Below are 27,579 nucleotides of genomic sequence, written 5' to 3' on the forward strand. Positions count from 1 at the left end.
TAAGCATATTCTAAAGGGTCTGTGGCTATACTAGTTTTTTTTTTTTTTTTTTTTTTTTTACTTTTTATCCCTGAGCCTGAAATCTGATATGCAGGTGGATCCTAGTTATTGTCTGGGGAGATGATATCATGGCTGAAAAAGGACTAGAAAGCTGAATCAGGGAAGAGAGTAGCTCCCAAATATGGGAAAGGTGTATAAATATTGTTGACTGTAAACCCCATCAATTTGATGTGATCTGGGGCCCATATTCAGCTTAGGAGCCTATGTGACCTCTGCATCCCTGTAGATCTGAGCTCACATTCTGTGGTCATGAGTAGGAACGTTCCAAGCTGCCCCAATATCAGGGCCCATCTTCCTTAGGTGTAGCATAGAGTGTGTTGTCCGGCCTCCCTTCAAAGGATGGAACATTCTCTACTGTTGTTGATCCAAGTTGAGGGCATGGACCTATGGGGGTCCACAAAGGGTTCTGTTTTGTTGTTCCTGATATAGATGACCAGTAACAATGGAGAGAGAGAGAGAGTTATCCAAGGTCTAGGCCCATCATGTCTGTTTGGGAATCTCAGGACTCCCTGACTAGGGCCTCTTAGCTGGGGCTTATTATGGTGCCATTGAACCTGGGGCCTTGGAGCCTCAGGCAGGAAAGTCTTTTTGCAGAATCACTATGTTCTTTCTCAACAGTTTTTTGGTTTTTTTGTCTTTTTAAAAATGTGACACTGGGGAGTGAACTCAGATCCTCCTGTGTTTATGCATAGCTCCAGGCCTAACTTTTTTTGGCCATATATATATTTTTATGTGTGTGTGTGTATTTGTTTTTTAATTAGGACAGAGAGAAAGAGACAAGAGTTGGGAGCTATAGGAGGGACACCACAGCACTGCTCCACCATCCTTGGAAGTCCCTCAGTGCTGTCCATGGTGCTCCCATGGGATGTTAAGGCTCGAACCCAGGACCTCTCACACAGGAAGGTGTGCACTCTACTGGATGAACTATCTCCCAGCCCCATGAAAGTGGTTCTTCATTTCTCTCCCTGTCTTAAGAGCACAGAGATAGAGTAGGTGGTGGATTTCCATCTGCTTTGCTGGGCAGGGTGGGGGGTGGTGGTTAGAGCCGTCTGTCAGCCCCCTACTCCCCCAGGAGGAGGCCTTGACTGAGCAGCCAGAGCCTGTGGTTTAATGAAATAATAAATCTCAGTGAGGCCAAGTCTGGGCCCCTTCCTGACCCACAGCTGTGGGTAGCAGGCCACAGAGGCGCCAGAGCTGAGGAGGGTTGCCCAGTGCTAGTTGGCAGGGCCAATCCTAGCAGGAACGCTTGCATCAGCCAGAGAGGAAGCGGGTGAGGCTTGCGGGAGAGGAGCACACACCCCGACGTGGAGCCAGCCTGAGCTGGGGTCTCTGCCCCACTCCTCGCTCGCTGAGACACTGGGGGGCAGGACGGCAGCCTTGTGTGGCTGCTTCTACCTCTGAGATGGGGTCCTGGCACTATCTTTGAGAGCATAAGTGCTTTGTAAGGTGCTAAGTGCTCAGGGGTTTGCATACGGAAGCTGGGTGCTTTGAGGAATGTGGGAAGAGCTGTGGGCAGAGTGAGCCTGCCTGTCCTCCAAGGTTCTAGCAGCGGCCGGTGCTGTAGGCAGAGCTTACTGTGTGAGTGGGTCCAGGAGGGTGGAGGTCTGCAGGCTCAGATGGTGCTTCCTGGGGGAGGCCGGCTTGGGACTGTGTCCGAATGTCTGAATATATGCCTTGCCCAGGAGATCAATAGCAGATGATAAATGGAAGTGAGAGGAGAGAGACACACACAGAGAGAGAGACACCAAGAGACTGTGAAAGAGAGACCGAGACTGGGCGGTGGCGCACCTGGTTGGGCGCACATGTTACAGTGCGCAAGAACCTGAGTTTGAGCCCCCGGTCCCCACCTGCAGGGGGAGAGCTTTGCGAGTGGTGAAGCAGGGCTGCAGGTGTCTCTCTGTCTCCCCCTCCCCTCTTGATTTCTATCTGTCTCTATCTATTAAAGATAATTTTAAAATAGTGAAAGAGAGAGAGGAGGGCTAGGGAGACATGAGCCAGGCAGTGACCAGAGAGGATGTCGTGTTCCCTCCACTCCTCTTAGTAGCCGTCTTGAGGTAGATTTTAATTTAATTTAAAACAATTTTTTTTGTTTGATACCAGGGTTCCTTTGGGACTTTGGTTCTGCATATTTCCACTATTTCTGGCAGACATAAATATTTTCTTCTAGATAGAGACAGAGTAACAGAGAAGAGAGATAAAACTGCGCCACTCCACCAAGCTTCCCCTCTGCATGGCTCTCCCATGTGGTAACTGTGGCCTCGAACCTGGGTCCTCACACAGCTACACAACATGCACTCTACTGGGTGCATTGTCTCCCAAACCCCGCCGTAGGCTCTGCTATTGCTCCTTACTTCAGGCAAGGATCCAGTAGAGTGCCCATTTTGCATGAGTGAGGTCTAAGCCCTGCCATAGGCTCTGCTGTTGCTCCTTACTTCAGGCAGGGATCCAGTAGAGTGCCCATTTCGCCATGAGTGAGGTCTAAGCCCCTGGGACCTCAAGGAAGCTCCATGCCCCGGGGTGGGGAGCTTCATGAACGGTGGAGCAGAAGTAGAGATGGGGAGGTGTGAGCAAGAGTGGGAAAGGTATTCTGGGCCAGGAGAAGAGACAGGCAGTGAGACTAGAGGGCGAGCCTGGGACAGCTGGTGTCAAGGGTCAGTACTTCAACCCTCAGGCAGGGCATTTGGGCTCTGTCACCCCTGAAATTGTTAAATCAAACGGGGTGATGCTGGAGGGCACAGGGGCTGCACTGCCCTGAAGCTTTTTTGGGGTGACGAGAGAGGAGACAGTGACCCCTCTCACCTCTCAGGGAGAAGTCCCTCATGTCTCTTCTGTCCTCACCCTAGCTCCCTGTCCTCTCCTTGTTGCAACATAGTCCCGAGGTCACCAGCGCCCTGTGTCTGTGTCTGCGGTGCCCCCACCCTCAGTAGCATGTCATGTGGTTCTGGGGGAGGGTGTTTGGGGTGTAGTGGGCAGCCTCGGAGGGCTAAGTTGGGGCTGTGCTCCTCCACTCCGAGACTCCTTGGTCCCCTGTCCTAACTCCTGTTCTCACTGTCCTCTCCAAAGCATCCAGGAATAGACTTTTGACTTTGACACATTTTCAAAATAAAGTGGAGAGAACTCTCCAGAGGGAGAGATAGAATAAACAAGCTCACGAGTGTGCGGTTATTGTTTTTAAAGGAAAATAATTTGGGGGCGGGGGGGCGGGGAGAGACTCAACCAGATCATGTGAGTGAAAGTTTCCACATGACGTGAGGCCGCAGAGACGGGGCCGGGGCAGGCTGGCCTCAGCGGGCCCTGGGTGTCACATTCTAGATTTTGATCCAGGTTTCACTGACAGTCAGACCCCTGCCACGCGCTGGCCCCTGCACTCAGCCTGCATGCAAAGAACTGAGTCCTCCCTTCTCATGAGGGTGGTGAGGAGCAGGGATCGCAGGCTCCACTGGACCAGGGAGAGCATAGCAGATGCCACAGCGAGAAGATTCAAGTCATCACCAGGGACAGAGTTCCTGTGGGCGGAGACTGAGAGTGTCAGTATGCCAGGCAGCCCTAGAGGTGGCGCAGTGGAGAAAGGGTTGGACTCTCAGGCATGGGGTTCTGAGTTTGATCCCCAGCATTGCATGTGCCAGAGTGCTGCTCTGGTTCTCTCTCATTCATAAAATAAGTAAATCTTTGCAAAGAAATACCAGGCAGATGTGAGATCCTTCAGTCCTCTGAGCAACAGGGTGATTCAGTTTTCTTTTCATATATATATATATTTAGGAAAGGAGACATTAACAAAATCATAGGATGGGGGTTACAACTGCACACTTCTTTACTAGATTCAGTTTTCTTAAACACATATCTGCCTGTCCATCTGTCTGTCGTCCCCCCAGCTGTTTGGCAGTACATGCTTCCATCGCCTGTCTGTGTGTCTGTGTGTCTGTCTGTGCCTCCGCTCATCTGCTTATCTACTTGTCTGTTCACCCATCCACCCAGCTGTCTAGCTAATGCCACTTTATGGAGCTAAGTCACATGCCATTCAATTCACCCTCTTGAAATGTGCGATTCACACAGCTGTCATCTAACACCACGGTTGACTTTAGGGGAGATTTTGCCATCCCCAGAAGAGAAACCCTGCACCCCTTAGTAGTCTCTTCCCACTTCTAGTCCAAGGCAGCTAGTAATCACCTTTCTGTTTCAATGCATTTCACTACCCTGGGCATTTAAATGGTGTCACATAGTACCGTCTTTCCCCAGTACTTTCCCCTTAGCATGTCTCCGAGGTCTATTTAAGCTCTAGGTCTTCTGTAATTTCATTTTTCTTCACTTCATCCCTTTTCAGGGCTGAATAATATTCCACCAAATGGCTATGCCACCTTTGATTATCTGTTCATCAGCTGGGGGACATTAGTTCACTTTGGGATGCTTATGAATGTGTTGCTGTAGACACAGGTGGCTGTGCCTTTTGTGTGTGTGTGTGTGTGTGTGTGTGTGTGTGTGTGTGTGTGTGTAATGTTTTCAGGACAGTGTGCTGTGAATGAAATCTAGAATAATCCTGGTGGGGATGGGAGGGGACATGGGAGCCCTGTGGTTTGTCTCAAAGAGGGGGACCCTTTGTCAGCAGGAAGCTGGCTGGCCAGGGGAGAGAGGAGGTCAGGAAGAAGGTCAGCAAGTGTGACCCAAACTGGAATGTGACACCCCACCCCTGTCACACTCACAGAGGCAGCCTCTGACTTAACAGAAATGCTACCAAGATCTCACCAGACCCATCTGACAGATGGGGTCACAGACACCTTGAAGGACTCTGCCTTCAGCTACTGGGAGGGGTTCAGAGCCCCCACTGTGCACTCAGCACGGCTCTGGCCTCACCCTGGGCCTCGCCCTTGGCTCTCTGCCCACCTCTGAGTCCACAGGAGACCAAGGACTCAAAAAAACAAGGGTTCACGCTGTTTTTCATCTCCCCAAAAAAGAATGCCAAGCCCCACCCCAACCCCCAAACAAACACACAGACAGGCCTCTAATCACCAGCTTTCCTGTTCTTCCCATCCCTTTTATTTTCTTCTTCCAGCCAGAAAACATTATGCTGTTAGACAAGAATATTCCCATTCCACACATCAAGCTGATTGACTTTGGCCTGGCCCACGAAATAGAAGATGGGGTTGAATTTAAGAATATTTTTGGGACGCCGGAATTTGTCGGTGAGTGTTGAGTCCTCTTTCTGTGTAGGGGAGTGGGGGGTGGGCAGGGAAGGAAGCAGAGCAGTCCTAGGAACTGAGTCCTGAGTCTTGACCTCTGACCTCAGACACTCCCCTGGAGTCCTAGTGGGTATGGAGGTGCAGCTGCTGACTTTGAACATTCAGATGGAGAAGGGAAGGGAGGGAGGAGGGAAACCCTTTACCAGATTTAAACAAACCCCCGCGAGCTGGGAGCTGGGAGCTGGGAGCTGGGAGCTGGGAGCTGGGAGCTGGGAGCTGGGAGCTGGGGCTACTCTCCTCTCTCTGCTGCCTGCCCCCTTGGTCCAGGCCCCAGGAAGCCCCTCCTAGGCTTGGGCTGCAGTCTGGGTTTCAGAGAGAAGCAGTCTAGCCGGTGAGAAAGAGTGAAAACTGAGAACCACCATTGCTCTCCTGGGAGTTAGCGCTGATTTAGAGATGGAGGGGGAGTGTGGCCTCCTCAAAACCTGGGTGGCTGAACCCCCTGACTCTGGGCTAGAGGAAAAGGGAAGCAGAGGGAGTCGGGCAGTAGCACAGCGGGTTAAACACACGTGGCACAAAGCGTAAGGACTGGTTGGAAGGATCCCGGTTCAAGCCCCTGGCTCCCCACCTGCAGGGGAGTCGTTTCACAGGCGGTGAAGCAGGTCTGCAGGTGTCTGTCTTTCTCTCCCCCTCTCTGTCTTCCCCTCTTCTCTCCATTTCTCTCTGTCCTACTGAACAACGATGACATCAATAACAAAACAATAATAACTACAACAATGAAAAACAAGGGCAACAAAAAGGAAAAATAAATAAATATTGAAAGAAAGAAAGAGAGAAAGAGAGAAAGAAAGAAAGAAAGAAAGAAAGAAAGAAAGAAAGAAAGAAAGAAAGAAGAAAAGGGAAGCAGAATGACCCAGACTGTCTGGCCCAGTGACTTGCCCTGCCACACAGCCCAGCCTGGCAGCCATGATGGAATGGCGTCACAGGGGCCTCATTGACCCTGGGGTTAGTGTGTATGTAGGTAGGGGGTTGCCGTGTGCCAGCCACTGTGCCTCTGTCCTGCATGGTCTCAGTGAAGTCACAAGTGGCCTCATGAAGCAGACGTGATTTTTGCTAGGGAGCACCCATTCAAAACAGCCAGTTTGTGGTGAAGCTGAGACTCAGACACATAACATCCCACATTAAAACCCACGTTCTGTTAGCTACACAGGGACCTGGGTTCAAGCTCCCAGCCTGCTTGTGAAGCAGTGTTGGAGGTCTCTGTCTCTCCCTTCCCTCTCAATTTCTCTCTGTCTCTAGCCAATAAATAACTAAATATATTAAAAATAATAAGAAAACCGAGACCTTTGGTGCCTTAGGAATGAAATTCTCTTTGCATAACCAGTATGCTCTATCCCCAGCCCTATTTTTTTATTTTATTTTACTTTTAATTAGTTAAGATTATTAGAGACCTTACCATCAAACAAGTGGTTGTCACGTAATATAGGACAGACATTTAGGTATTGGGGACACAGTCCCCAATGTGTCCACAGCCAGAAGGACACATTCAAAGTCATGCCATGAGTTGGCCACCAAACCAACTTGACCTGGGACATAGAACATCTGGTCTTAAACTTTGTCCAAGACACTGCCCACGTTTGCAGCTGTAACAGCAGTGCGCATGTCTGTTCCTGTTCAGTGTTGAATAGCAATGAATGGTTTCTCTAGAGAGTCGGGAAAGCTATGGAAGAGGCGCCACAGGACAGGCCATGATTAACTGTACAGACAGTGAGTGATGCGGACAGTGCAAAGGGCTGTCCAGATAAGATGTCTGCTCTGGCAGAGGCCGTGGGGTCAGTCAAGGCCTTGGGTCCGTGGGGGCCCAGGTGTTGTAGATGATGTTTGTAGTGTCTGGTCCTGAGGTGCTCATACAATGGGAATTAACAATAGACACTACCCCAAGGGGCATTATAGTGGTCAGCAGTGTTTTCTCTGAACCCTAGGCCAACCTTCCTCTCCATGTATATATATAATTAGTGACTAATAGTGATATGAAAAATTATAAGATAATAGTATAATTCACCACTGAAGTTCTTTGCCCCTACCCTTGGCCCTCCAGTGGTAACTGTGCAAGTTCTCTTAAGGCCATAGATGTGGGTTAACCTATACCTCTGTCTCTGTCTACACATACATATGTTTTCTTCTTTTCAGGTTTATGTGTTTCAATTTCCTTTCTTTCTTTCATTTTTTCTTTTTTAAAAAATATTTATTTATTTTTCCTTTTGTTGCCCTTTTTTTTTTTATTGTTGTTGTTATTGATGTCATCATTGTTGGATAGGACAGAGAGAAATGGAGAGAGGAGGGGAAGACAGAGAGGGAGAGAGAAAGACAGACACCTGTAGACCTGCGTCAGACTCCCCTGCAGGTGGGGAGCCAGGCTGGAACCGGGATCTTTACACCCGTCCTTGTGCTTTGTGCCAGAGCACTTAACCCGCTGTGCTACCACCTGACTCCCTCTTTAATTTTTTCTTTAACCAGAGCATTGATCAGCTCTGGCTTACAGCGGTGCAGAGGACTGAACCTGTGACTTCAGAACCTCAGGCATGAGAGTCTATTTGCATAACCATTATGCTGTCTACTCCCACTGTTTCAGTTTTCTATATTCCACATGAGTGAAATCACCCCATAGTTGTCTTCTCTTCCTCACTTACTTCACTAAGTGCAATCACTACCAGTCCCATCCGTTTAGTCTCAAAGGACACATTATAGTCTTTTTCAACTGCTGAGTTGTACTCCACTGGGTATATGTCTCATGACTTCTCTCTCTCTTTGTATTTGTAAAAGGCTCACATTTGCGATTATTATTCCATTGCTAAAAGCTTCCCTCCCCAACTCTGTTTAAATATTCCTCATAGGGGTTTCTTTCTGATATTTTTTAAACTTTTAATCAGGAAAATGAAAAGGGAAGCGCCAGGAAGCACACAGACCATTTGGGCAAAGATGGCTGACCCCACGTGGAAACTAATGGCCATTTTTGTTTATTTCTAAGGCTCCACCTTCACTTCCTTTCTAAGCTACACCCATACCTGTTACAACTTCCGGGTAGCCTTCTATTTCCTTCTTTCCTTTCAGATGGGGGAAACAGTACCTGATTTTCTCAAGTGTTCTCCAGATTCTCTTCCTCTTTCAGTGATGGGGCAAAAACAAAGGTTCCCAATGACGAAAATTCCACAACCCTGCTCTTTTTTGTTTCAGATGAGAAAGGTGTGTGAAGCAGCTGGGTAGGAAGCAGGGTAGATGAGGAACTTACCCCAGTGGTATCTGGATAGAGGAGGAGGAGGAGGAGGGCACCTTTGAGCCATTTGGCCAGAGCAAAGTTCACACACCAATGCTGTGAGCAGATATTGATGGGCAGGGGCAGACTGGGATTTGCCTAGCACTCTGTTGACAAATGTCTAGCTACTAGGTCTCAGCTCTCAACCCTGATTTACAGCATTTGCTGCTCTCAGTCTTATCAAGTTCTGAGTTCAGAAGGGAAGCAGGTGGATGGATGGTTTTTGCTGGCCACTGGGGCCCAGCTCTTTCTTAGACTGGTTTTGTTTGCATCTTGCAGGTGGCTTCTCTGAGCCCCACCCATCTTATGATTTCTTTCTCCCCCAAGAACCCTGACAACAGAATATCGCCATTTTCCTTTACTCTTGCTGTTCCTTTGAAATTTCAGGTCCAGGGTTAAACAGTTAGTGTTAGGGGTTGGGAGGTAGCTCACCTCGTAGGGTGCATGCCTTGCCATGGGTTCAAGCCCTGGCTCTACATGGAGGTGCTTCCTCCCGCTCTGTGGTATACTTGAAATAAAAGGAATGAAAAGAGCCAGTATTAGAAGAGTGAAATCACACATCTGAGAAACCCCAGTGCTCAAAAAAAAGTCCTAAAAATAAACAAACAAACAAACAGACAAGCAAACAAAACACATCCAGTTTCTTCAGTCTGTTCAATATGTGCTGGAATGCTTCTGCAGTTAGCTACCAGGAAAAAATGGAATCAGAAAAATAGTCCCAGTTTGAGTGTCATGGCGATGTCTGATTGCTGAGTCTGTAAATGCTAACTCTCAGTTTTTGGGACCAGTGACAGTCTCCAGGCTTTGACCTAAAAAAGATCTTACAAGTATGTGTCTGCCGACATGAACAGAAAGGTTCCTCGTTGTGCAGTCCAGTAATTAAAGACTTGGAAACCACACCTGTGACTGATGAGAGTGGCTGGAGCTGACACAGGACTACATGTCCTAACTGACCTAAGTGGTGTGTGTGTGTGTGTGTGTGTGTGTGTGTGTTTTGGGGGGTTGGGAGTGGCAGATCCCAGTCAGCTGCACCGCAATGTTGAATGGACAGTGTGACATCATCTAAAAATGATTCTGGCTGAAGTTTTTGTTTTATTTGATTGATTGATTGATTGATTGGCCATGGGTTTGAGATATGGTAAGGTTTTTAGTCGTATACCTTCACACCTGCATGTGAGAATAAACTCACCACACTCACCTTTCAAGTTCCAGTGCCCTTGTGCCAAAGACACCCTTCTATCTACCCCCCCCCTGCCCACTTTCCCTCTCTGTTAACCTCTCTGGTAACTGCTGTTGTTTTCAGGGTCAGTTTCCAAGTTAGTTTGTTTTTGTTGTTTATATTCCACAAATTGTCGGGCTTTTTGGGGGGCCTCTTTCCTGGGCATAAACTCCTGGCTTTACCTGCTCTGTTGTGCACCAGATGCGGGGGGAGAATGTTCTGGAGCAGCAGAGGTGGAGCCATATGTATGGTGGAGCCATACAGGTCTCTCTCTCTGCCCAATGCTAGTGTCGCAACAAGAGAGAAGACCCAGTGACTTGTCTCATGGGCAATCCCATTTATTGAACAGCAAAGTAGGCTTTATAAGGGGTTGTAGGAGGAAGCAAGTTATCCATTCCATATATGGTTTTGGAGAAGAGGGACAAAAAGAAATAGAGGGTTGAGAAAAGGTCAGACCACCCCTAGTAAATGTTGAACAAGGGATTTAGTTGATCAAAGGAATGAAGGAAGTAGGGTTATCAATAACTGGCAGACAGAGAGGAGCCTTAAGAGAGGAGATAGATCACGTAGGATTAGAAGGGCCGGGGAAGGTGAAGGAGTAAAGAGGATATTCTTGGTTATAGTTTGACATGATGTGTGGGCCACGTATGATCAAAGAAGATGGACTTCTATTAACTTCTGAGTCAATGAACCAACTGGTTTGAGAACAAGGAGATGGGCTGCATACAGGGTCCTTTGTGAAGCAGGGAGGCTTAAAGAGGAGACATTCTCTGGTGTGATTTTTCCCTCCATGCTCAATCTCAAGTAGAGAGAGACTAACAGGAAAAGGTCATGCCATCAGACTCCCATTTTTAATAGGAAGTCCCACACCATGCTCAACCATATCCTCACAATTTCCCCACAACAAATGAGTGAAACCATTGGGTAGTTAGTTACCTTTCACTTTCCCACTCGCTCACATAGTAGCATTACCTCTCATTCCATCCAGTTTATTCTGGAAGTTACAATGCCATATTTTAATGGCAGAGTAGTATACCACCCAGTCTGTGCCCCACAGCCTCTTAGCCAGTCTGACATGGCTTTTATAAAGCTGAATTTAAAAAAAAAAAGAGTAAATCCGGGATAGTGGCCCCTGTACCTTAAAGGAGAGATGGTGGAAGGCTGGGGAGAAGACACATCCTGAGGAGACAATGGGTGGAAGGCTGGGGAGAAGACACATCCTGAGGAGGCAATGGGTGGAAGGCTGGGGAGAAGACACATCCCGAGGAGGCAATGGGTGGAAGGCTGGGGAGAAGACACATCCCGAGGAGACAATGGGTGGAAGGCTGGGGAGAAGACACATCCCGAGGAGGCAATGGGTGGAAGGCTGGGGAGAAGACACATCCCGAGGAGGCAATGGGTGGAAGGCTGGGGAGAAGACACATCCTGAGGAGGCAATGGCTTTGCTGTTCGTAGATGACATGGTGGACTTTTCCAGTTGCAGTTAAAGAGCCTCCTCTTCCCCCTCCTCTAGCCCCTGCCCTCCTGCTCCTGCATCTCCTCCACAAACTTTTAAAGGCTCCTCCACCCTCTTATCTCCACTTGCCACATTCTCTGGGACCCACAGTGAGTCTGGGATTCAACACACCCCTCCCAGTGCTTGGGGCTTGATGTCTGGTCAGCGGGTGACTGAGTCCTCTCACTTGGACGCTGCACCCCTCCTGTCACCAGGCCTTTCACCCAGTGCCTGTTGTCATCTGTGAAGCCAGGCCCCAGAAGGACTGTCTGAGCTGATCATGGGAGGAGGTGATGACCAGAGACAGACATGTTGGGTTGAAATTGGCTCTAGCAGTAAGCCAGTCTGGAGACAGAAGGCCCTTCTGGGGGTAGCCGCCCCCACCCCTCCCTTCCTGGTGGCCCTGCCCCTGGTGACACTGGAGGGTGACTGAGACCCATTATGGGCTTTGTTCCAGGAAGAGTCTTGGCTCTAAAGGTAGAAGAGAGTTGGGGAAGTGGGAAGATGGGGTCCTCACCCCCTCCCTGGGGGTCCCCAAACGCAGCTCCTGACATTCCTGTTCTCCCCACCTCCCTTTGTATCAAGGGCCTTGTAGGGGAAACTGGGTCGAAGTGAGTAGATGCCAGCCCCAGTCACACAGCAGAGCAGAACCCCCCCCCCCCCCAGGAGCCTATAGGGTGATTTAAAATCAGGCAGCTCAGGGCTGCTCCCCAGCACCCAGCTCATCATATCTGCCTCTCAAGCATGTCCTTCCTCCCCCCTCCAGGAGGAACCGCCCTTCCATTCTGACCCAGTGCACTGTGGGGCCCTCTCTGCCTTCTCTCCTCCGTCACCATCCAGGAAAGCCAAATGCTTTCCACCAGAGCATGCTCCAGTGGGCCTCGTCTGCGAGCCTCACTTCCTTATCCTGAGGCTTCTTCTCCCTTCTCCCCTTCCCTTCCCACGTGTACTCTCCTCTTCCTCTCTCTCAAGGCCTCTTCTTTCTGATATATGTGTGTGTATTTGATATTTTATTTATTTATTTATTTATTTATTTATTTATTTATTTGCCTTCAGGGTCATTGGTGGGGCTCAGTGCCAGCACTACAAATCCACTGCTCCTGGAGGCCATTTTTTCCATTATTTATTGTCCTTGTTGTGGTTGTTATTGTTGTTATTGGAGGCTGTTTTCCCCATTTTGTTGCCCTTGTTGTGGCTGTTATGTCATTGTTGGATAGGACAGAGAGAAATCGAGAGAGGAGGGGAAGACAGAGAGGAAGAGAGAAAGATAGACACCTGCAGACCTGCTTCGCTTGTGAGGCAACCTCCCTGCAGTAGGGGAGGTGTGGGCTTGAACCGGGATCCTGAAGCTGGTCCTTGCGCTTTGTGCCATGTATTTTATATTTTATTTATTCATTTATTAGATGAAGACAGAGAGACACTGAGATAGAATGGAGAGATAGAGAGACATCTGCAGCACTGCTTCACCACTAGTGAAGCTTCCCCCCTGAAGGTGGGGACTGAGAGCTTGAACCCAGGTTATTGCACACGGTAATATGTGTACTCAATGGGGTGTGCCACCACCTGCCCCCCCAATATATATATTTTTTATAATCAGCTCTGGCTTATGGTGCTGCCAGGGATTGAAGCTGGGACCTCAGAGTCTCAGGCATGCAAGATTTTTGCATCACCTTGGTCCAAGACCTCTTTGTGCCAGATGGCAAGCATCTTCCTTCCTCAGACGTCTTTGACCTGGACTGCCTTCCTCCCCTACTCTGACCTCCCATGGGGCCTCAAGATGGGGTGTTGAACACCAGTTCTCCTCACCCTGCTGAGTCTCTAATCTGACTTCTTTCAGCTCCAGAAATTGTGAACTACGAGCCCCTGGGACTGGAGGCTGACATGTGGTGAGTGGTGAGGTCACGGGGCCCAGTGACCTGCCCTGGGCAGGAGGCTTTGCACAAGGGCTCCGCTTGGCACCGCCTGGTGCCACCCTGACTGCAAAAACCCCTTTCTTCTGCCCCACTTACCTTTCTAAGGCTCTAGCTGTTCCGGGTGTGCTGGCCCTGTGGCCTGGGCAGACAGGGGGTCCTGCTTGGGACCTGAAGCCTGGGTGAGGGCAGAGGTGAGGCCGAGGGAAGCCTGCTCAGCAGACTGGTCAGGCAGCTGTGCTGGCCAAGGGGTGCCATAGCAATTGACTGTGGAGATGAGACTTGTTTCATTTGAACAATGATTCATCGTTTATGTGCTTATTCATTTACTGTTTACTTATTTATTTTAATGTGGCCATAGGTGCCTCGTGCATGTGTGATATTAAGTGACCTCCTGGACCCAGTTTTTTAATTTAAATTTTTTTAAAGTTTTATTTTTAAAAAATATTTATTTATTCCCTTTTGTTGCCCTTGTTGTTTTACTGTAGTTGTTATTGATGTTGTCGTTGTTGGATAAGACAGAGAGAAATGGAGAGAGGAAGGGAAGACAGAGAAGGGGAGAGAAAGACAGATACCTGCAGACCTGCTTCACCGCCTGTGAAGCGACTCCCCTGCAGGTGGGGAACCAGGGGCTCGAACCGGGATCCTTACACTGGTCCTAGCACTTTGTGTCATGTGCGCTTAGCCCGCTGCACTACCACCTGACTCCCAGAAAGGTTTATTTTTATAGGAGAGAGAGAGAGAGAGAGAGAGAGAGGGAGAGAAAGATCAGAGCAGGACTGTGTTCTGGTAGGTGGTGGGACTGGGAATAGAATCTGGGTCCTCAGGCAGGCAAGTCATGTGCTCTATTGTACTGAGTTATCTCCCTAGCCCTTTAGTTTTTTTGTTTGCACAGAGACACAGAGAGGAGAGACACCACAGCATCACTCCACCATCCCAGGAGCCCCCACCCCAGTGCTGTCCATGGTACTACTGTGTGGTCCTAGGATTTGAACATGGCAAGGCATGTACTCTGCCCAGTGAGCTGTCTCCTGGCCCTTGATTACTGATACGTTTTTTTGAAAAAGATCATTATTTTCTTAATATGAGAGAGTGAGCCAGAGCACTGCTCATTCCTGGGACCTCTGAGCTTCAGGCATGAAAGTCTTTTGCAGAACCATTATGCTCTCTCCCCAGCCCTATACAGGCCTTCTAAAGCCCTTCTAGAAGTCCCACGAGGTTATACTATCCTCCTCATTTGATGGGAGTGGCTCAGAATTTACCAGGGACTTGCCCTAATCACGTAGCCTGCAAATGCGAGAGCCTGATCTTGAACTTAGGGCCTCCGACTCTGTCCAGAGCTGGCTGACTCAAATGCATCCTGGTCTATTTCTGGAGAGAGGCCTGGGGGATGGGCAGGAGTTGGGGCTTGAGACAGCATCGTGGGTCCACTGTGGGGGCACACATGACCCCACCGCCCTTGAATACTAGGTGAGGGGTCCCTGGGCTATGTGGGGTTGGAGCCGGTGCCCCTAACCTGCTTGCCCTTTGTTTTACAGGAGTATTGGAGTTATCACCTATATCCTGTGAGTAGCACTGGTCTGGGAGAGGCTGGCCCTGCTTAGCTCTGGGGAGCTGGGAGCAGTGAGAGGGCAGCAGATAGTTGGACATTCCTTGAGCCCCTCCCTGGAGCCTGACTTGCAGATTGCATAGCAAACCTGAGGTTACCACACCTGGCTCCATTCCAAACATCTGTTGCTGGGGCTGGGGCTGGGGCTGGGGCTGGGGCTGGGGCTGGGGCTGGAGGAGGCCTTAGGGGTGCATCCTGCAGCCCGCCCTCCTGTGTAGGCCTGGGTTCACATCCCTACCCGGCCTGACACCCCCGCTCAGCTTCGCCTGGGCTGGGCTTTCCTGTGAGAATGGTTGGTTTTACCCAGAAGCCTGGGGCAGCCCTCCCTTGCCCTGCCTCTGCCCTCTCTGCCCCCTCTGCCCTCTCCCCTTGCTCCCTGGCTTGCAGCCGCAAGCTCTCTCCTCCCACCCCAGAGCCTCTCTTTCCTGTCCCTGGAGTACTAAGTCTCACAAGCTGAGTTTTCCTGCCTCCTCCAAGTAGGGTGGGTCTGTCACTCTCCAAGTCCATGACCTGGGGCAGATACTTGACCTCTAGTTCCATTTTTTTTTTCTCATGGGAATAATGGGAAACACACGCTTCCTGCCTGTACGTGCTGATGTGGGCAGATTCCTAGCACTACTCTGCATGTGTGTGGCTGATAAGCAGGTGTTGGTAACCCTCCTTGCTTCTCACCCATTTGACTCACAGAGGACATGGAAAACACTGTCTCGGGAGCTGGGCAGTAGCGCACTGGGTTAAGCTCACATAGTACAAAGCACAAGGACCAGCACAAGGATCCTGGTTTGAGCCCCTGGCTCCCCACCTTCACAAGTGGTGAAGTAGGTCTACAAGTGTCTATCTTTCTCTCTCCCTCTCCTCTCTCAATTTATCTCTGTTCTATCTGATATAAAAGTGGGGAATGGCCACCAGGAGCAGTGTATTTGTAGTGCTGGCACCAAGCCTCAATAACCCTGGAAGTAAATAAGAAAGAAAGAAAGAAAGAAAGAAAGAAAGAAAGAAAGAAAGAAAGGAAAGACAGGAGGAGAGAGAGAAAAAACCAGACATGATTCTGGTACATGTGCTGCCAGGGATTTAACTTGGGACCTCATGTTTGAGAGTCCAGTGCTTTATCCACTGCGCCACCTCCTGGACCACCTGTCTCTTTTTGATCCCAGGGCTGATGATGAAACTCAGAGTCTCACACATGCATGGTGCCACTGAACCACTTCCCTGACCCAACTCCTACCACCCCCCCTCCTCCCCCCTAATTTTAAAATAAGAGAGGGGAAGAAGAGTACTGGTCCACCAGTCATAGAGGTTTTTTTAAATTAATTTTAATTATCTTTATTTATTTATTGGCTAGAGACAGCCAGAAATGGAAAGCAAAAGGAGGGGGGTGAGAGAGAGATAGACAGACGGAGACAGGACACCTGCATCCCTGCTTCACCACTTGCAAAGTTTTCCTCCTGCAGGTGGAGACCAGGGGCTCAAACCCAGGTCCTTGTACATTGTAACATGTGCATATGTACACTCAACCAGGTGCACCGCCACCCGGTCCCCCCATTCACGGAGCTCTAGATGCTTCCATGGGGTGCCAGGGATAGAGCCCAGAGCATCACACATGCAAGGTGGGCACTGTACTGCTGAGCTGTCTCCCCAGGTCTGGCAAATGCTATTTTTGTGGTGTACGGGGTAAGGGTCAGACCATAGCTAAGGGAGGTGGGGCACCGGAGCTCAATAGCCACGGGGGCTTTTCCTCTCAGCACCCCGAGCCAGCCTCTGACTTTCCAGGCAGTAGTTGGACTGGGATGTCTCCCACACAGGAGCTCCCTGGATTGTGGTAGAGATGGAACTCGCTGCACACTGGGGCTTGTGACACCTGCTGCAGACCAGGCTGTGGTAGCACTGGACTCCTGATGCCTTCCCCAGGAGTTTAGATGTGGCCCCTAGGGAGCAGGCAGTCATACAGATTCTCTAGCTTCTAACAGCCACGGTAAACAAGCAGGGGACCAGGGGACCGGGCAGTGGTGCACCGGGTTAAGCCCTCATAGTTCAAAAATGCAAGGATCCTGGTTCCAGCCCCCGGCTTCCCACCTGCAGGGTGGTCGCTTCACAAGTGGGGAAGCAGGTCTGCAGGTGTCTATCTTTCTCTCCCTCCCCCTCAGACTTCCCCCACCCTCTCAATTTCTCTCTGTCCTATCCAAAAAGTTGAAAAAAATAGCCATAGGAGCAGTGGCACTAAGCCCCAGCAATAACCCTGAAGGCAAAGAAAAAAACTTACAGCCATCAGTTTCAGAAGTCTTATGATGGACAGGGGCCTCATGGAGCATTTCATATGTGCAGTCATGAGCCACAGAGTGATTCCCAGATGCTCCAATGTTCCTGTGCTTGTTACCTGAAAACCAGCCCTCAAGAGGTTTGAGAATAGGTGTGAGAATAGACTTATTTCAGGTGCTAGCAACCTAAGAAGATGGCAGACTCATATCTCCAGAAACCACCTCCTTCTCAGGTTGGCATTCTAGGGTTTTAGGGGGGACAAAAAAGAACACCTGTTTAAGCACTCACATTACAGTGCACAAGGATCCAGGTTCAAGCCCCTGGTCCCCACCTGCAGGGGGAAAGCTTTAGGTGTCTTTCTGTCTCCCTCTCTATCCCCCTCCTCTCTCAATTTCTCTTTATCCAGTAGTGAATAAAATAAAAATACCTTTTTTAAAAAGAAAAGAATGTGGTTCGGGAGGTGGTGCAGTGGATAAAGCATTGGATTCTCAACGATGAGGTCCCAAGTTCGATCCCCGGCAGCAAATGTGCCAGAGTGATGTCTGGTTCTTTCTCTCTCCTCCTATCTTTCTCATAAATAAATAAAAATCTTTAAAAAAAAGAACATAAGGAGGGTCTGGGAAAGGGGTCAGGAGCTGGTGAAGGTGAAGTTCCAGTTTTGAGGTGGTTTCTCTGGTACCCGTGGTTGGCATGCACAGTCCAACCTGCTCAGTTGTCAAGATAACGGCACTGTGCAAGGTTTGTATCTGGAAGCATTTGTACTGGACATCAGAGACCTCCACCAAGGACACTTCTTGTCTGCTCTCTGCTTTCCATCTGCAGCTGGCCCTTGGCTTATCAGCCACACACACACACATACACTTAGTGAGAATGTTATTTTTTTCTAGCTGTTTTGGCAAAGTAAAGCTAGCATGGGAGGGTGCGAAGTGGAGGTGGTGTCTGTTGCCAAGTAAAATGATACAGAAAAGCAAAAAGTGAAGGCCATGCCTGGTGCTGAGTGGCTAAGAATTAAAATGGAGTTCCTCTTGCTTGGTTACATAGTGATGTTTTAGGCAATGATGAAACACATAGATGATCGCCCAGACAGGCCATTCCATAATGTCTTGGTGTGCTGTGTTTATGTAAGTGCACTCCATGATGTTCACATAATGACAAAACCACCCAGTGCAGGTGAGAGACAGCACAGCACAGCTCCACCATCCCTGGAGTCCCTTTGGTGCTGCTATGTGGAGCTGGGAATCAAACCCAGCGCCTGGCACAGGAAGCTCTGTGTTCTACCTACTGAACTGTCTCTTCAGGCTCTCTTCTCCTCTTTCAAGTCCTTTGAAGATACTTTTTGCCATCTACTTGTCAGGATCTCCAGAGGGTTACTTGAGCTTGATCCAGCTGTAAAGATTGCTGATTGGCTTCCCCTCTTGGGGGTGTGCAGGAGAGATACATTTCCCCACCACTGTGCACAGTGCAACTTGGGCGCCTCCACGCCTGTCCCTCCCACCTCCATCTACTTGTCCCCTCTCTGTGTGCTTAGCTTAAGTGGCGCGTCACCTTTCCTGGGAGACACCAAGCAGGAGACTCTGTCCAATATCACAGCGGTGAGCTACGACTTTGATGAGGAGTTCTTCAGCCAGACCAGCGAGCTTGCCAAGGACTTCATTCGGAAGCTTCTGGTTAAAGAGACCAAGTAAGAAGACTTGGCATTCACCATGTTTGCTGTGTCTTTCTGTTTGCCTTTCCTCCTGAAGTTCAAATGACTCTGTGCATGTGTGAGTGAGTGTGAGTGTGTGTGTGTGTGTGTGTGTGTGTGTGTACATGCATGTGTATGTGTGTGAACCAGCCCGGGTGTCTTCAGGGCTCACTGTCCAGCAGTTTGTCCCAGAGGCATCTGGAACAAAGGATTCGACCAGCCAGTGGCAAGGTTTCCAGCAAGTTCAGGTGGGAGGTGAGGGAGGCCGACTCACAGGGGGCTGCCCGGTGAGGGAACAGGAGACATGGTCTTCCTGGCCTCTTGCCAAGGCCCTGATGAGCTCCTGGGCTGTGGGGCAATGCTACTGGGGACATGTAGTTGCCAGAGCCTGGCCTTGGTTGGGAAAGGTGACAGGTTCCAGCTCCTGTCCTTCTGTTCCCACAGACTCCAAGGAGGGCCAAAGTGGGGTGCTTCCCTATGTAAGGAGGTGCAAGGTGGAGTCACTTTACCCCAGTGCAGACCCCAGGAGGACAGAGAAGCAGGGAGATGCAGGCAGACTTAGCAATGCAGAGCGTTCGGGAATTTCCTACATAAGCTGTCAGGCCCTTCCGCGTTAGGACTGAAGATGAGGGGCTGCAGAACCCTTTATCTGCAGTGCAGGGCACGTGGCTGGTCAGTACCCCATGGCATGGTTTGAGGGCAGTGACCAGAGCCCACCCAGAGCAGATGGGACAAGGCTGAGGATGGGATCTCTGTCCCCAGCCTCTTTTCACAGATTCCATCTCCATGTTCTGGTCCTTGCAGGAAACGGCTGACAATCCAAGAAGCTCTCAGGCACCCCTGGATCACGGTAAGGGCATGGGGTGATGCGTTCTATGTGCGGGAGCCCTGCTGTGCTGTCCAGGGTTGGCCGGGGCAGCTTGATGCCAGGGGCCGTGGACAGGCCTTTGCTTGAAGCGCTGACCGTCAGACAGAGGTAAAAGGTAGTCAGGGCTCCCCAAAGGGACTGGTTTCCTCAGATGCTCCAGGTGTGTACATGGGTTTTAATATTTCACAGTCTGGGGGGGCATGAAACAGGCCCTGATGAGCTCTCAGGCCCTGGGGCGATGCCCAGGACTGAGGACACATAGCTGCCACAGCCTGGCTTTGGAAGGGAAAGGTGACAGGTTCCACATCCTGTCCTTCTGTTCCCACAGAGTCAAGGAAAGCCAGAGTAGGGTGCTTAGCCTCTCACAAGCCTCAGTTGGAAGACTTTTCAAAAAAAAACTCTATCGGGGTCTGGAGGTAGCTCACCCAATAGCATGCGTGCCTTGCCATGAGAGAGGCCCTGGGTTCAGGCCCAACACCTACAGATGCGAATGCAATGGATAATACCTGGGAGAGTGGACGGTGCTGTGGCGGCTCTCTCTCTCTCTTCCCTCTTTCTGTCTCTCCTTGTCCCTCTTTTTCTCTGAAAACTAAGGAATGAAAAACCCAGCCCCTGGAAGTCACTCACTAGTGGTTTCACACATACATAAGATTCTGGGTTTATATCATTAAATATATATATCATTATATATATTTATATCATTAACTATATATGTGTGTGTGTGTGTGTGTGTGTGTGTGTGTGTGTGTGTGTGTGTTCTGGAGCCCAGGAGGTAACATAGTGAATAAGGCATAAGACTCCAGCACAAGGTCCAGACATGGCATGTGTCACAGTGATGCTCCATTTCTCTCTCCCATAAATAAATAAATAAATAAATAAATAAATAAATAAATAAAGTCTAGTGTTATTTTATTATGGAATGGAAAACAGGGAGGGGAAGAAAGAGGGAGAGACAGAGAGAGAGAGAGATGGAGAGAGGGATAGATTTCTAGGGAATCGAACCCTGGTCCTCACACAGGCAAGTCCTGCACTCTCCTAACTGAACCTGACCCCCCTCCCAGGCCACCGAACATCTCCCTTTCCCCCCCATAAAAAGTGTAAGCCAGAGGACCTTTTAACATCATTTTTTTTTAATTTTTTATTTTATTTATTTATTCCCTTTTGTTGCCCTTGTTGTTTTATTGTTGTAGTTATTATTGATGTCATTGTTGTTGGATAGGACAGAGAGAAATGGAGAGAGGAGGGGAAGACAGAGAGGGGGAGAGAAAGACAGACACCTGCAGACCTGCTTCACCACCTGTGAAGGGACCTGCCTGCAGGTGGGGAGCCGGGGGCTCGAACCAGGATCCTGACGCCGGTCCTTGAGCTTAGCGCCACCTGCGCTTAACCCGCTGTGCTACAGCCCAACTCCCTAGCATCATTAAAGCAGGTATCAGGACTCCTGGTCGCAGAGAGAAACCAGGATCCATGTAAGACCTCAGCTCTGCCAGCAGGGCTCTTCCTTTAGACTTGGACTTGGACCTCTGAAACCAGGAAGACGCTCAAACCACCACTCCACTTTCTCAGGCACCCCACTTTCTCACTTTCTCAGGCACCCTGAGGCCTCTGGCTTCTAGATGGGGGCCACTCCATTTAGGCAGTTCCATCCCACCCCTGCCTAACCCTAACTGGACCTCCCTGAGGGCCCTGCAGTCCGGTCACAGCACAGCGGGATGCTTTGCCGGGTGGACATCTAGAGGCTTCCAGCTCTGGCTCCTCACTCCCCGCCCATGACCGGACTCTCCAGCCACCTGAAGTGCTCAGTTGGAAGGCAGCGGGAGGCAGCTGCCCGAGGGAATGGAGAACAGGAGGGCTGGAGGTCAAGTTCATCTATTCCTGGGCCCTGCCCTGAGCTGTTCTTCTAGAGAGCCAAGCCATCTCCTGGGCGCCTGCCTCCCTGCTCATGTGCTGAGTTCCATAAGAGGCCCAGGGAGCTGACGGGCCTGTCAGCCCCAAGCTCAGGGCCCCCTGAGTGCAGAGGCCCGGCTGCAGCCTGCTTGTCTTAGACGTGTGTGTGGAGCCCTCCTCTAATGGCTGTGGACTGCCCTGCCTAGAGTTAGCATGCAGCTTCTCTAAAGTGGCACCCCCATGGCCCGTGGGGGTGCGCCCGAGACCTGCCGCATGCCTTGAATGCCGAGCACCTTGAGGGCCAGCCTCCCACTGCCCACCGGACAGGTGTCATTGGATTAACTCTGGCTCTTCTGTCCACACTCCCGCCAGTCCCAAGGCAAGGGGGGCCAGGCCCCGGAGCAGTGCAAGGCAGAGCCCCCCCAGCTGAAGACCAGGCAGCTGCGAGAGTACACCCTCAAGTGCCATTCCAGCACGCCCCGAAACAGCTCCTACGCCGACTTCGAGCGCTTCGACCGAGTGGTGGAGGAGGTGGCGTGGGTGGCTCGGGGCTGCGGGGTGCTGGCCGGGGCCCAGGCCACCCTCCGAGACGACCTGGACGCCCTGCTGTCCATCTATAGCGAGAAGGAGGCCTGGTACCGGGAGGAGGGAGAGAGGGCCCGGCGCGATGTGTCCCGGCTCGGGTACGAGCTCCGCAAGGTGAAGGCCCACAAGAAGCTGCTGCGCCAGGACCTGCGGGCGGTGGGCAGCGGCCTGGGGGGTGTTGGCCAGAAGCTGGAGCACCTACAGACACGCTTCCAGGCACTGCACCAGGAGCTGGCTGCCCACCTGCGGTGGGTCCAGGACACTATGGGCAGCGGCCTGCCGGAGCATGGAAACAGAGCCGGCCTGGACCCCGGGGAGGCCTTCTTAGAGCTGGGCAGTGGGCCCTGCAGTGAGGATGGCCTGGCTGGCATGAAGCTCTGAGCCCCGGGCAGGAGCACAGTGGAGGCTTTAAGCTGGACTCCCAGCTGCTCTCTGGAATCCATCTGGGCATGGGCTAGAAAAATCGGCAGGTGTGCATGTGTGTGTGTGTGTGTGTGTGTGTGTGTGCGCGCGCGTGCATGTGTACACATATAGCATGCCCCCTACCTCTTTGGCAGGGGTCATTCCTTCTGTGCTTCCCTTTAGTGGCCTGGTTCTGGGAAGGGTGCTAGCAGAGCCTCCTCTCTTAAGGCCTGAAGACCACAGCTCGAGCTGTTTGATGCCTTGCAAGAGCAGACAGACCAATTTACTGCCTACTCCCCACCCCCGGTGCTTGCAGGACACAGAGAAAGAAAATGACTTAGTCAGGGTCGCCCACAGCTAGTTGAAATGGATCCTGGATGCCCAATGCTGAGAGGAGGCGAGAGGGAGAGGAGAGGAGAGGAGAGGAGAGGAGAGGAGAGGAGAGGAGAGGAGAGGAGAGGAGAGGAGAGGAAAGGAGAAGAGAAGGAGAAAGAAAGAGACCAAAAAAAGAAAGACTTAGCTCTAAATGGCTGATTTCACATTAAAGTTCAGATCTCAGAGGAGAAGGAAACAGCTTCATATACTGGGTTACTGGAAAAGCCATGATGTATTTTTCTATGCAAAAATGAATCATGACTTTTCCGATAACCCTGTATGTATGTGTACATAATTCATGGGGGCTTTGCTCTCGTGTGATGCCACTATTCCTGGAGGACTCCTCCCCCACCCCCTTTTAATTCATGGAACAACATGGACAGAGAAAGAAAGAAAGAAACCATAGCACTGTTCCACCATTCATGGGCTTCCCAGGGGCCGTCCATGGCCATCCCGTGTGGTACCTGGAGCGTGAACCCAAGTCCTCATACATGAGAAGTGTCTGTTCTGTCAGGCGATCTACCTGCTAGCCTCCAGCTTCATATATTCCTCCGGATGGAGTTGGAGTGCCCTACCCCATCATGCTTTCAGAGTAATGAACCCCAAGGTGTTCAGTACTCAGAAACCTCATTCACCCCCCCACCCAGCCCTGGCCAAGGGGCAGCCTGCCGACAAGAATGGGAGTGGGGGCAGCCCTACCTGTGCTGGGTCAGGGTCCCAACACTGAATCTAAGGACTCAGCAAGAAAGGTCCTGAAAAGTCATGACCCATTTTTTGCATAGAAACCTGGAAAAAGCATGTCAAGACTTCCCACAGCCCAGTACTTAGAGCATGAGGTCCTACGTGCGAAGCCTGAGAAATTGTGAAAGTTTTTTTTCTTTCTTCGTTCAGTGTTGGAGAATAAATTTGAGTTTTCATGCATGTGCAGTACAGCTGAGCTTAGTCTTTATGATTCTTTTCTTTCTTTCTTCCTTCCTTCCTTCCTTCCTTCCTTCCTTCCTTCCTTCCTTCCTTCTTCCTGTCTTTCTTTTATTGAGTGAGAGAAAAGACCTCACAGCATGACTCAACCACCCATGGAGCTCCCCTGGTTCCATCTGTGTGCTCCCATAGGGTGCCAGGGCTTGAACCCAGGGCCTCATGCACAAGGCATGTGTACTGCTGAGTGAGCTACCTCCCTGCCCTTGTCTGTGAAGTTTTTGAGGAGAGTGTGCATTAAAGCCGAGAATCCCAGACTCAGTGTTCCCTCGGGGACCGCGAGCTTTGAGTGTGTGTGCTGTCAAGTGGCCAGTTTGAGTTCATTTCTGATTTCCTGGAGGGGGCCAGCTCATTGGCTGAACCAGAGGTAGGGGCCCAGCACTGGGTTCAGACTTGGGTGGGGAAACACACAGGTTGTCGAGTTCTAAAGTAGACTTCCTGGCCTCATAAACACCCTCATCAGATGGGCAGGGTCAGTGTTATTGCCAACTTGGAGAAGGGGAAGCAGAGATGGTGTGCTTTGCCCAAGGTTGTGGTGAATACTGAGGCCTTTTAGGTGAAAGCTTGCTCCTCCTCCATTTTTTGTTCTCTTTGTATTTTTATTTGGTTGAACAGAGAGAATTTGAGAGGGGAGGGGGGGACAGATGGAGAGAGGAGAGACACCTGCAGACCTGTTTCATCATTCGTGAAGCTTTCTCCTGCAGGTGGGAAGCATGGGCTCAAACCTGGGTCCTTGAGCATTGTAATGTGTGCTTACAGCTCCTATTAAAACACATTTATTTGTGTGTGTGTGTGTGTGTGTGTGTGTGTGTGTGTGTGTGTGCGTGTGTGTGACAGAGAGAGAGAGAGAGGCAGAGGCAGCACCAAATCACCACTCTGGTACCTGAGATGTCAAGGATTGAACTCTAGACCTCATGATTGAGAGTTTAATGCTTTACCCACTATGCCACTTTCTGGGCCACTTCAGACTCCCAAAAATCTCTCTCTTTCTCTCACTCTCTGACCTGCGGCCATACAGAAATTAAGCCATTCCCAAACATTTTTGAGCACCTGCCCTTTGAAACTGCCATTGGAAAGAAGAGTTGAGGGGAAACAGACACACTTCCTGCCTGAATGGAGTTGGAAGCCCAGTGGAGGATTCCGCCATTGATCTACAGATGCAGAAACACCTTAGGGCCATCTGCTGTGAAGGAGAAGCAGAAGCACTATGGGAGTCTGCAGTGGGAATCTGAGCCAGACAAGGAGGTGTCCTCAAGACCTGGACCCTGGAGCTGGGGTCAGCCTTTCCCTGGGACAAGGAGGCAACAGAAAGGCTAATCTGTGAGGGTCCTGGGGGACAGGGCTGAGAGGCTGACAATGAAGACAGAGAAGGAGAGGGAGAGGGAGAGGGAGAGCAGGAGGGGAGAGGATAAGGTGTGGGTGGAGAGGAGGCAGGACTAGCAGCTCTCTGCAATATTGAAGAGCTCTATCTTTACCCCGCGAGCCACGGGAACTGTGGTGGTTATTATGCTGGTAGCTTATCCCCAGTACTGGGGTCATTGACGGGCAGAAAGTTGTTTGGGAGAAGTTGTTATTTCTTGATATTTTATTTATTTATTCATTTAATGAAAATAAATACACAGTGAAAGATAGAGAGAGGGAGAGACCAGAGTGCTGGTCAGCTTTGACTTCTGATGGTGCTAGGGACTAAACCTGAGACTTCAGAGCTTCAGGCAGGAGAATCTTTTGCAGAACTATTATATTGTCTCCCCAGCCCAAGACATGAGATCTTTAAAAATAATTTTTACTGGGGGTCTGGCGGTAGCACAGTGGGTTAAGCACACATGACACAAAGTGCAAGGACTGGCGTAAGGATCCTGGTTCGAGCCCCTGGCTCCCCACCTGCAGGGGAGTCGCTTCATGTGTCTATCTTTCTTTCTCCCTCTCTGTCTTCCCCTCCTCTCTCCATTTCTCTCTGTCTTATCCAATAACAACAACAACAATAATAACCACAACATTAAACAACAAGGGCAAAAAAAGGGGAAAAAATAGCCTCCAGGAGCAGTGAATTTGTGGTGCAGAGGCACCGAGCCCCAGCACTAACCCTAGAGGCAAAAAAGAAAAAAAAGATTTTTAAAAATATTTATTTACTTATTTATTCTCTTTTGTTGTAAAATTATAAGATTTCAGTGGCATGGTTTCACATGAGAGAGTCAGAGATAGAGTGTGTGCACCACACCACAACTACCATAATTTTCGCAAAATATTGGCCTGTTTGGTTACTGGTTTTTTTCTTTTTGTGAGTTCCTGAGCCTTAGTTATTTATGTTCCACGTAGGACTGAAGCCATCTGGCGGTAACCAGGAGGTTTTGATCTCACAAAACCAAGATCTTCACAATCCTGTCTTCTCTCTCATCATTATTTCATATACTGTGTACCATATCTGTCACAGAAACTTCCTTTGTCTGTTGTAAGGCATCATGATTATGATATGGACTGTTGTGTTATGAGGAACGAAGGAAAGAAAAAAAGAAAGGAAGGAAGGATATAAGGAAGAAAGAGAAAGAAGGGGAGGGAGAAAGAAAGAAGGGGATGGAGGGAGGAAGGGAGGGAGGGAGGAAGGGAGAGAGAGAGAGAGAAAGAGAGAGAGAGAGAGAAGGAAAGGGAGTTGGGTGGTAGCACAGCGGGTTAAGCGCACGTGGTGCAAAGCGCAAGGACCGGCATAAGGATCCTGGTTTGAGCCCCCAGCTCCCCACCTGCAGGGGAGTCACTTCACAGGAGGTGAAGCAGGTCTGCAGGTGTCTGTCTTTCTCTCCCCCTCTCTGTCTTCCCCTCCTCTCTCCATTTCTCTCTATCCTATCTAACAACGACAATATCAATAACTGCAACAACAACAAAAACAACAAGGACAACAAAAGGGAATAAGTAAATATTAAAAAAAGAAAAAAGAAAAAGAAATAAAAGGAGGGAAGTCCAGTTGTAGGAGACTCCTTAACCCACCCACAAATTGGGGTACCTGCACTGGTTGGGTGAGTGAGAGGCAGCTTCCACATGAGCAGCACAAGTGGGAGAATTTGTGTTTCTTTTCCTTGATGGTGGATAGGAGGATAAACACTCCTTCCCTCCTCCCCCGGAGTCAGCCCTGAGGGCAGGGGTACATGCAGCCACATTGTCCCAGAAGCCTCAAGCAGAGAAGCTAATCCCAGCGGTGTCCCCTGGCTGGCAGGTGCAATGAGGTCAGCTCTCAGAGAGCCACTTGCCCTTTCCATCAGTGACGCTGGCCACCACGGGCGGGGAGGTAGCCCTGATCTCAGAGGACTGAGTCGTGCACCTTGGAACCCACAGCAGGTAGCGAGGTCCTGCTTCCTTGGCCCTGCCTGGGAGAACAGGTGCAGAGGACCTGCCTGGCACCTTGCTCTCACAATACTCACAGGACTGCCGTGCCCTGCCCTGCCCTGCCCTGCCCTGGAGCAGGCTTACTAGCTTGGCACAAGAGACTACAAATAGGAAAACTGCCCTTGACCTTGTCAGTGGAACCTGGCCTCCCTCCAGCCAAGCTTGCTAAAGAAAGGAAACCTTCACATGTAGAACTCAGGGCGTCTTGTGAAGCTCAAAATAAAATTCAGTCAAGGACCAAGAAAAATGTTGGTCAGAGGTGCCGCCTCTAGAGAGACTTGCAGGGGGTGAAGGCATGGGGTCCTGGGCGGGAGGAGGAAGTGGGTATTCTGTCTCCCAGTGGAGATGGAGCTGGGCAAGCAGCACTCCTAGACATTTGGGAAGTTGCAAGCTGG

At 50.3% G+C, this 27,579-nt stretch overlaps 1 protein-coding gene across 8 annotated transcripts in view; it reads left to right on the forward strand.

The window, feature by feature from the left end:
• The window catches only part of DAPK2 (death associated protein kinase 2), a 129,057-nt gene that overhangs the window by 91,602 nt on the left and 9,876 nt on the right, over positions 1 to 27,579 (forward strand). For 3 of the 8 annotated variants that reach the window (XM_060174328.1, XM_060174327.1, XM_060174330.1), the window contains 6 exons: positions 5,108 to 5,237; positions 13,096 to 13,144; positions 14,707 to 14,733; positions 18,562 to 18,714; positions 19,522 to 19,567; positions 21,845 to 22,155. In XM_060174328.1, the coding sequence (XP_060030311.1) occupies positions 5,108 to 5,237; positions 13,096 to 13,144; positions 14,707 to 14,733; positions 18,562 to 18,714; positions 19,522 to 19,567; positions 21,845 to 22,155 (716 nt within the window). Of the gene's footprint in view, positions 1 to 5,107; positions 5,238 to 13,095; positions 13,145 to 14,706; positions 14,734 to 18,561; positions 18,715 to 19,521; positions 19,568 to 21,844; positions 22,172 to 27,579 lie in introns of all 8 variants that reach the window. The other 5 variants (XM_060174324.1, XM_060174326.1, XM_060174325.1 and 2 more) reach the window with 2 other exon arrangements.

The sequence above is a fragment of the Erinaceus europaeus genome, chromosome 16, assembly GCF_950295315.1.
Source record: "Erinaceus europaeus chromosome 16, mEriEur2.1, whole genome shotgun sequence".
NCBI lineage: Eukaryota > Metazoa > Chordata > Mammalia > Eulipotyphla > Erinaceidae > Erinaceus > Erinaceus europaeus.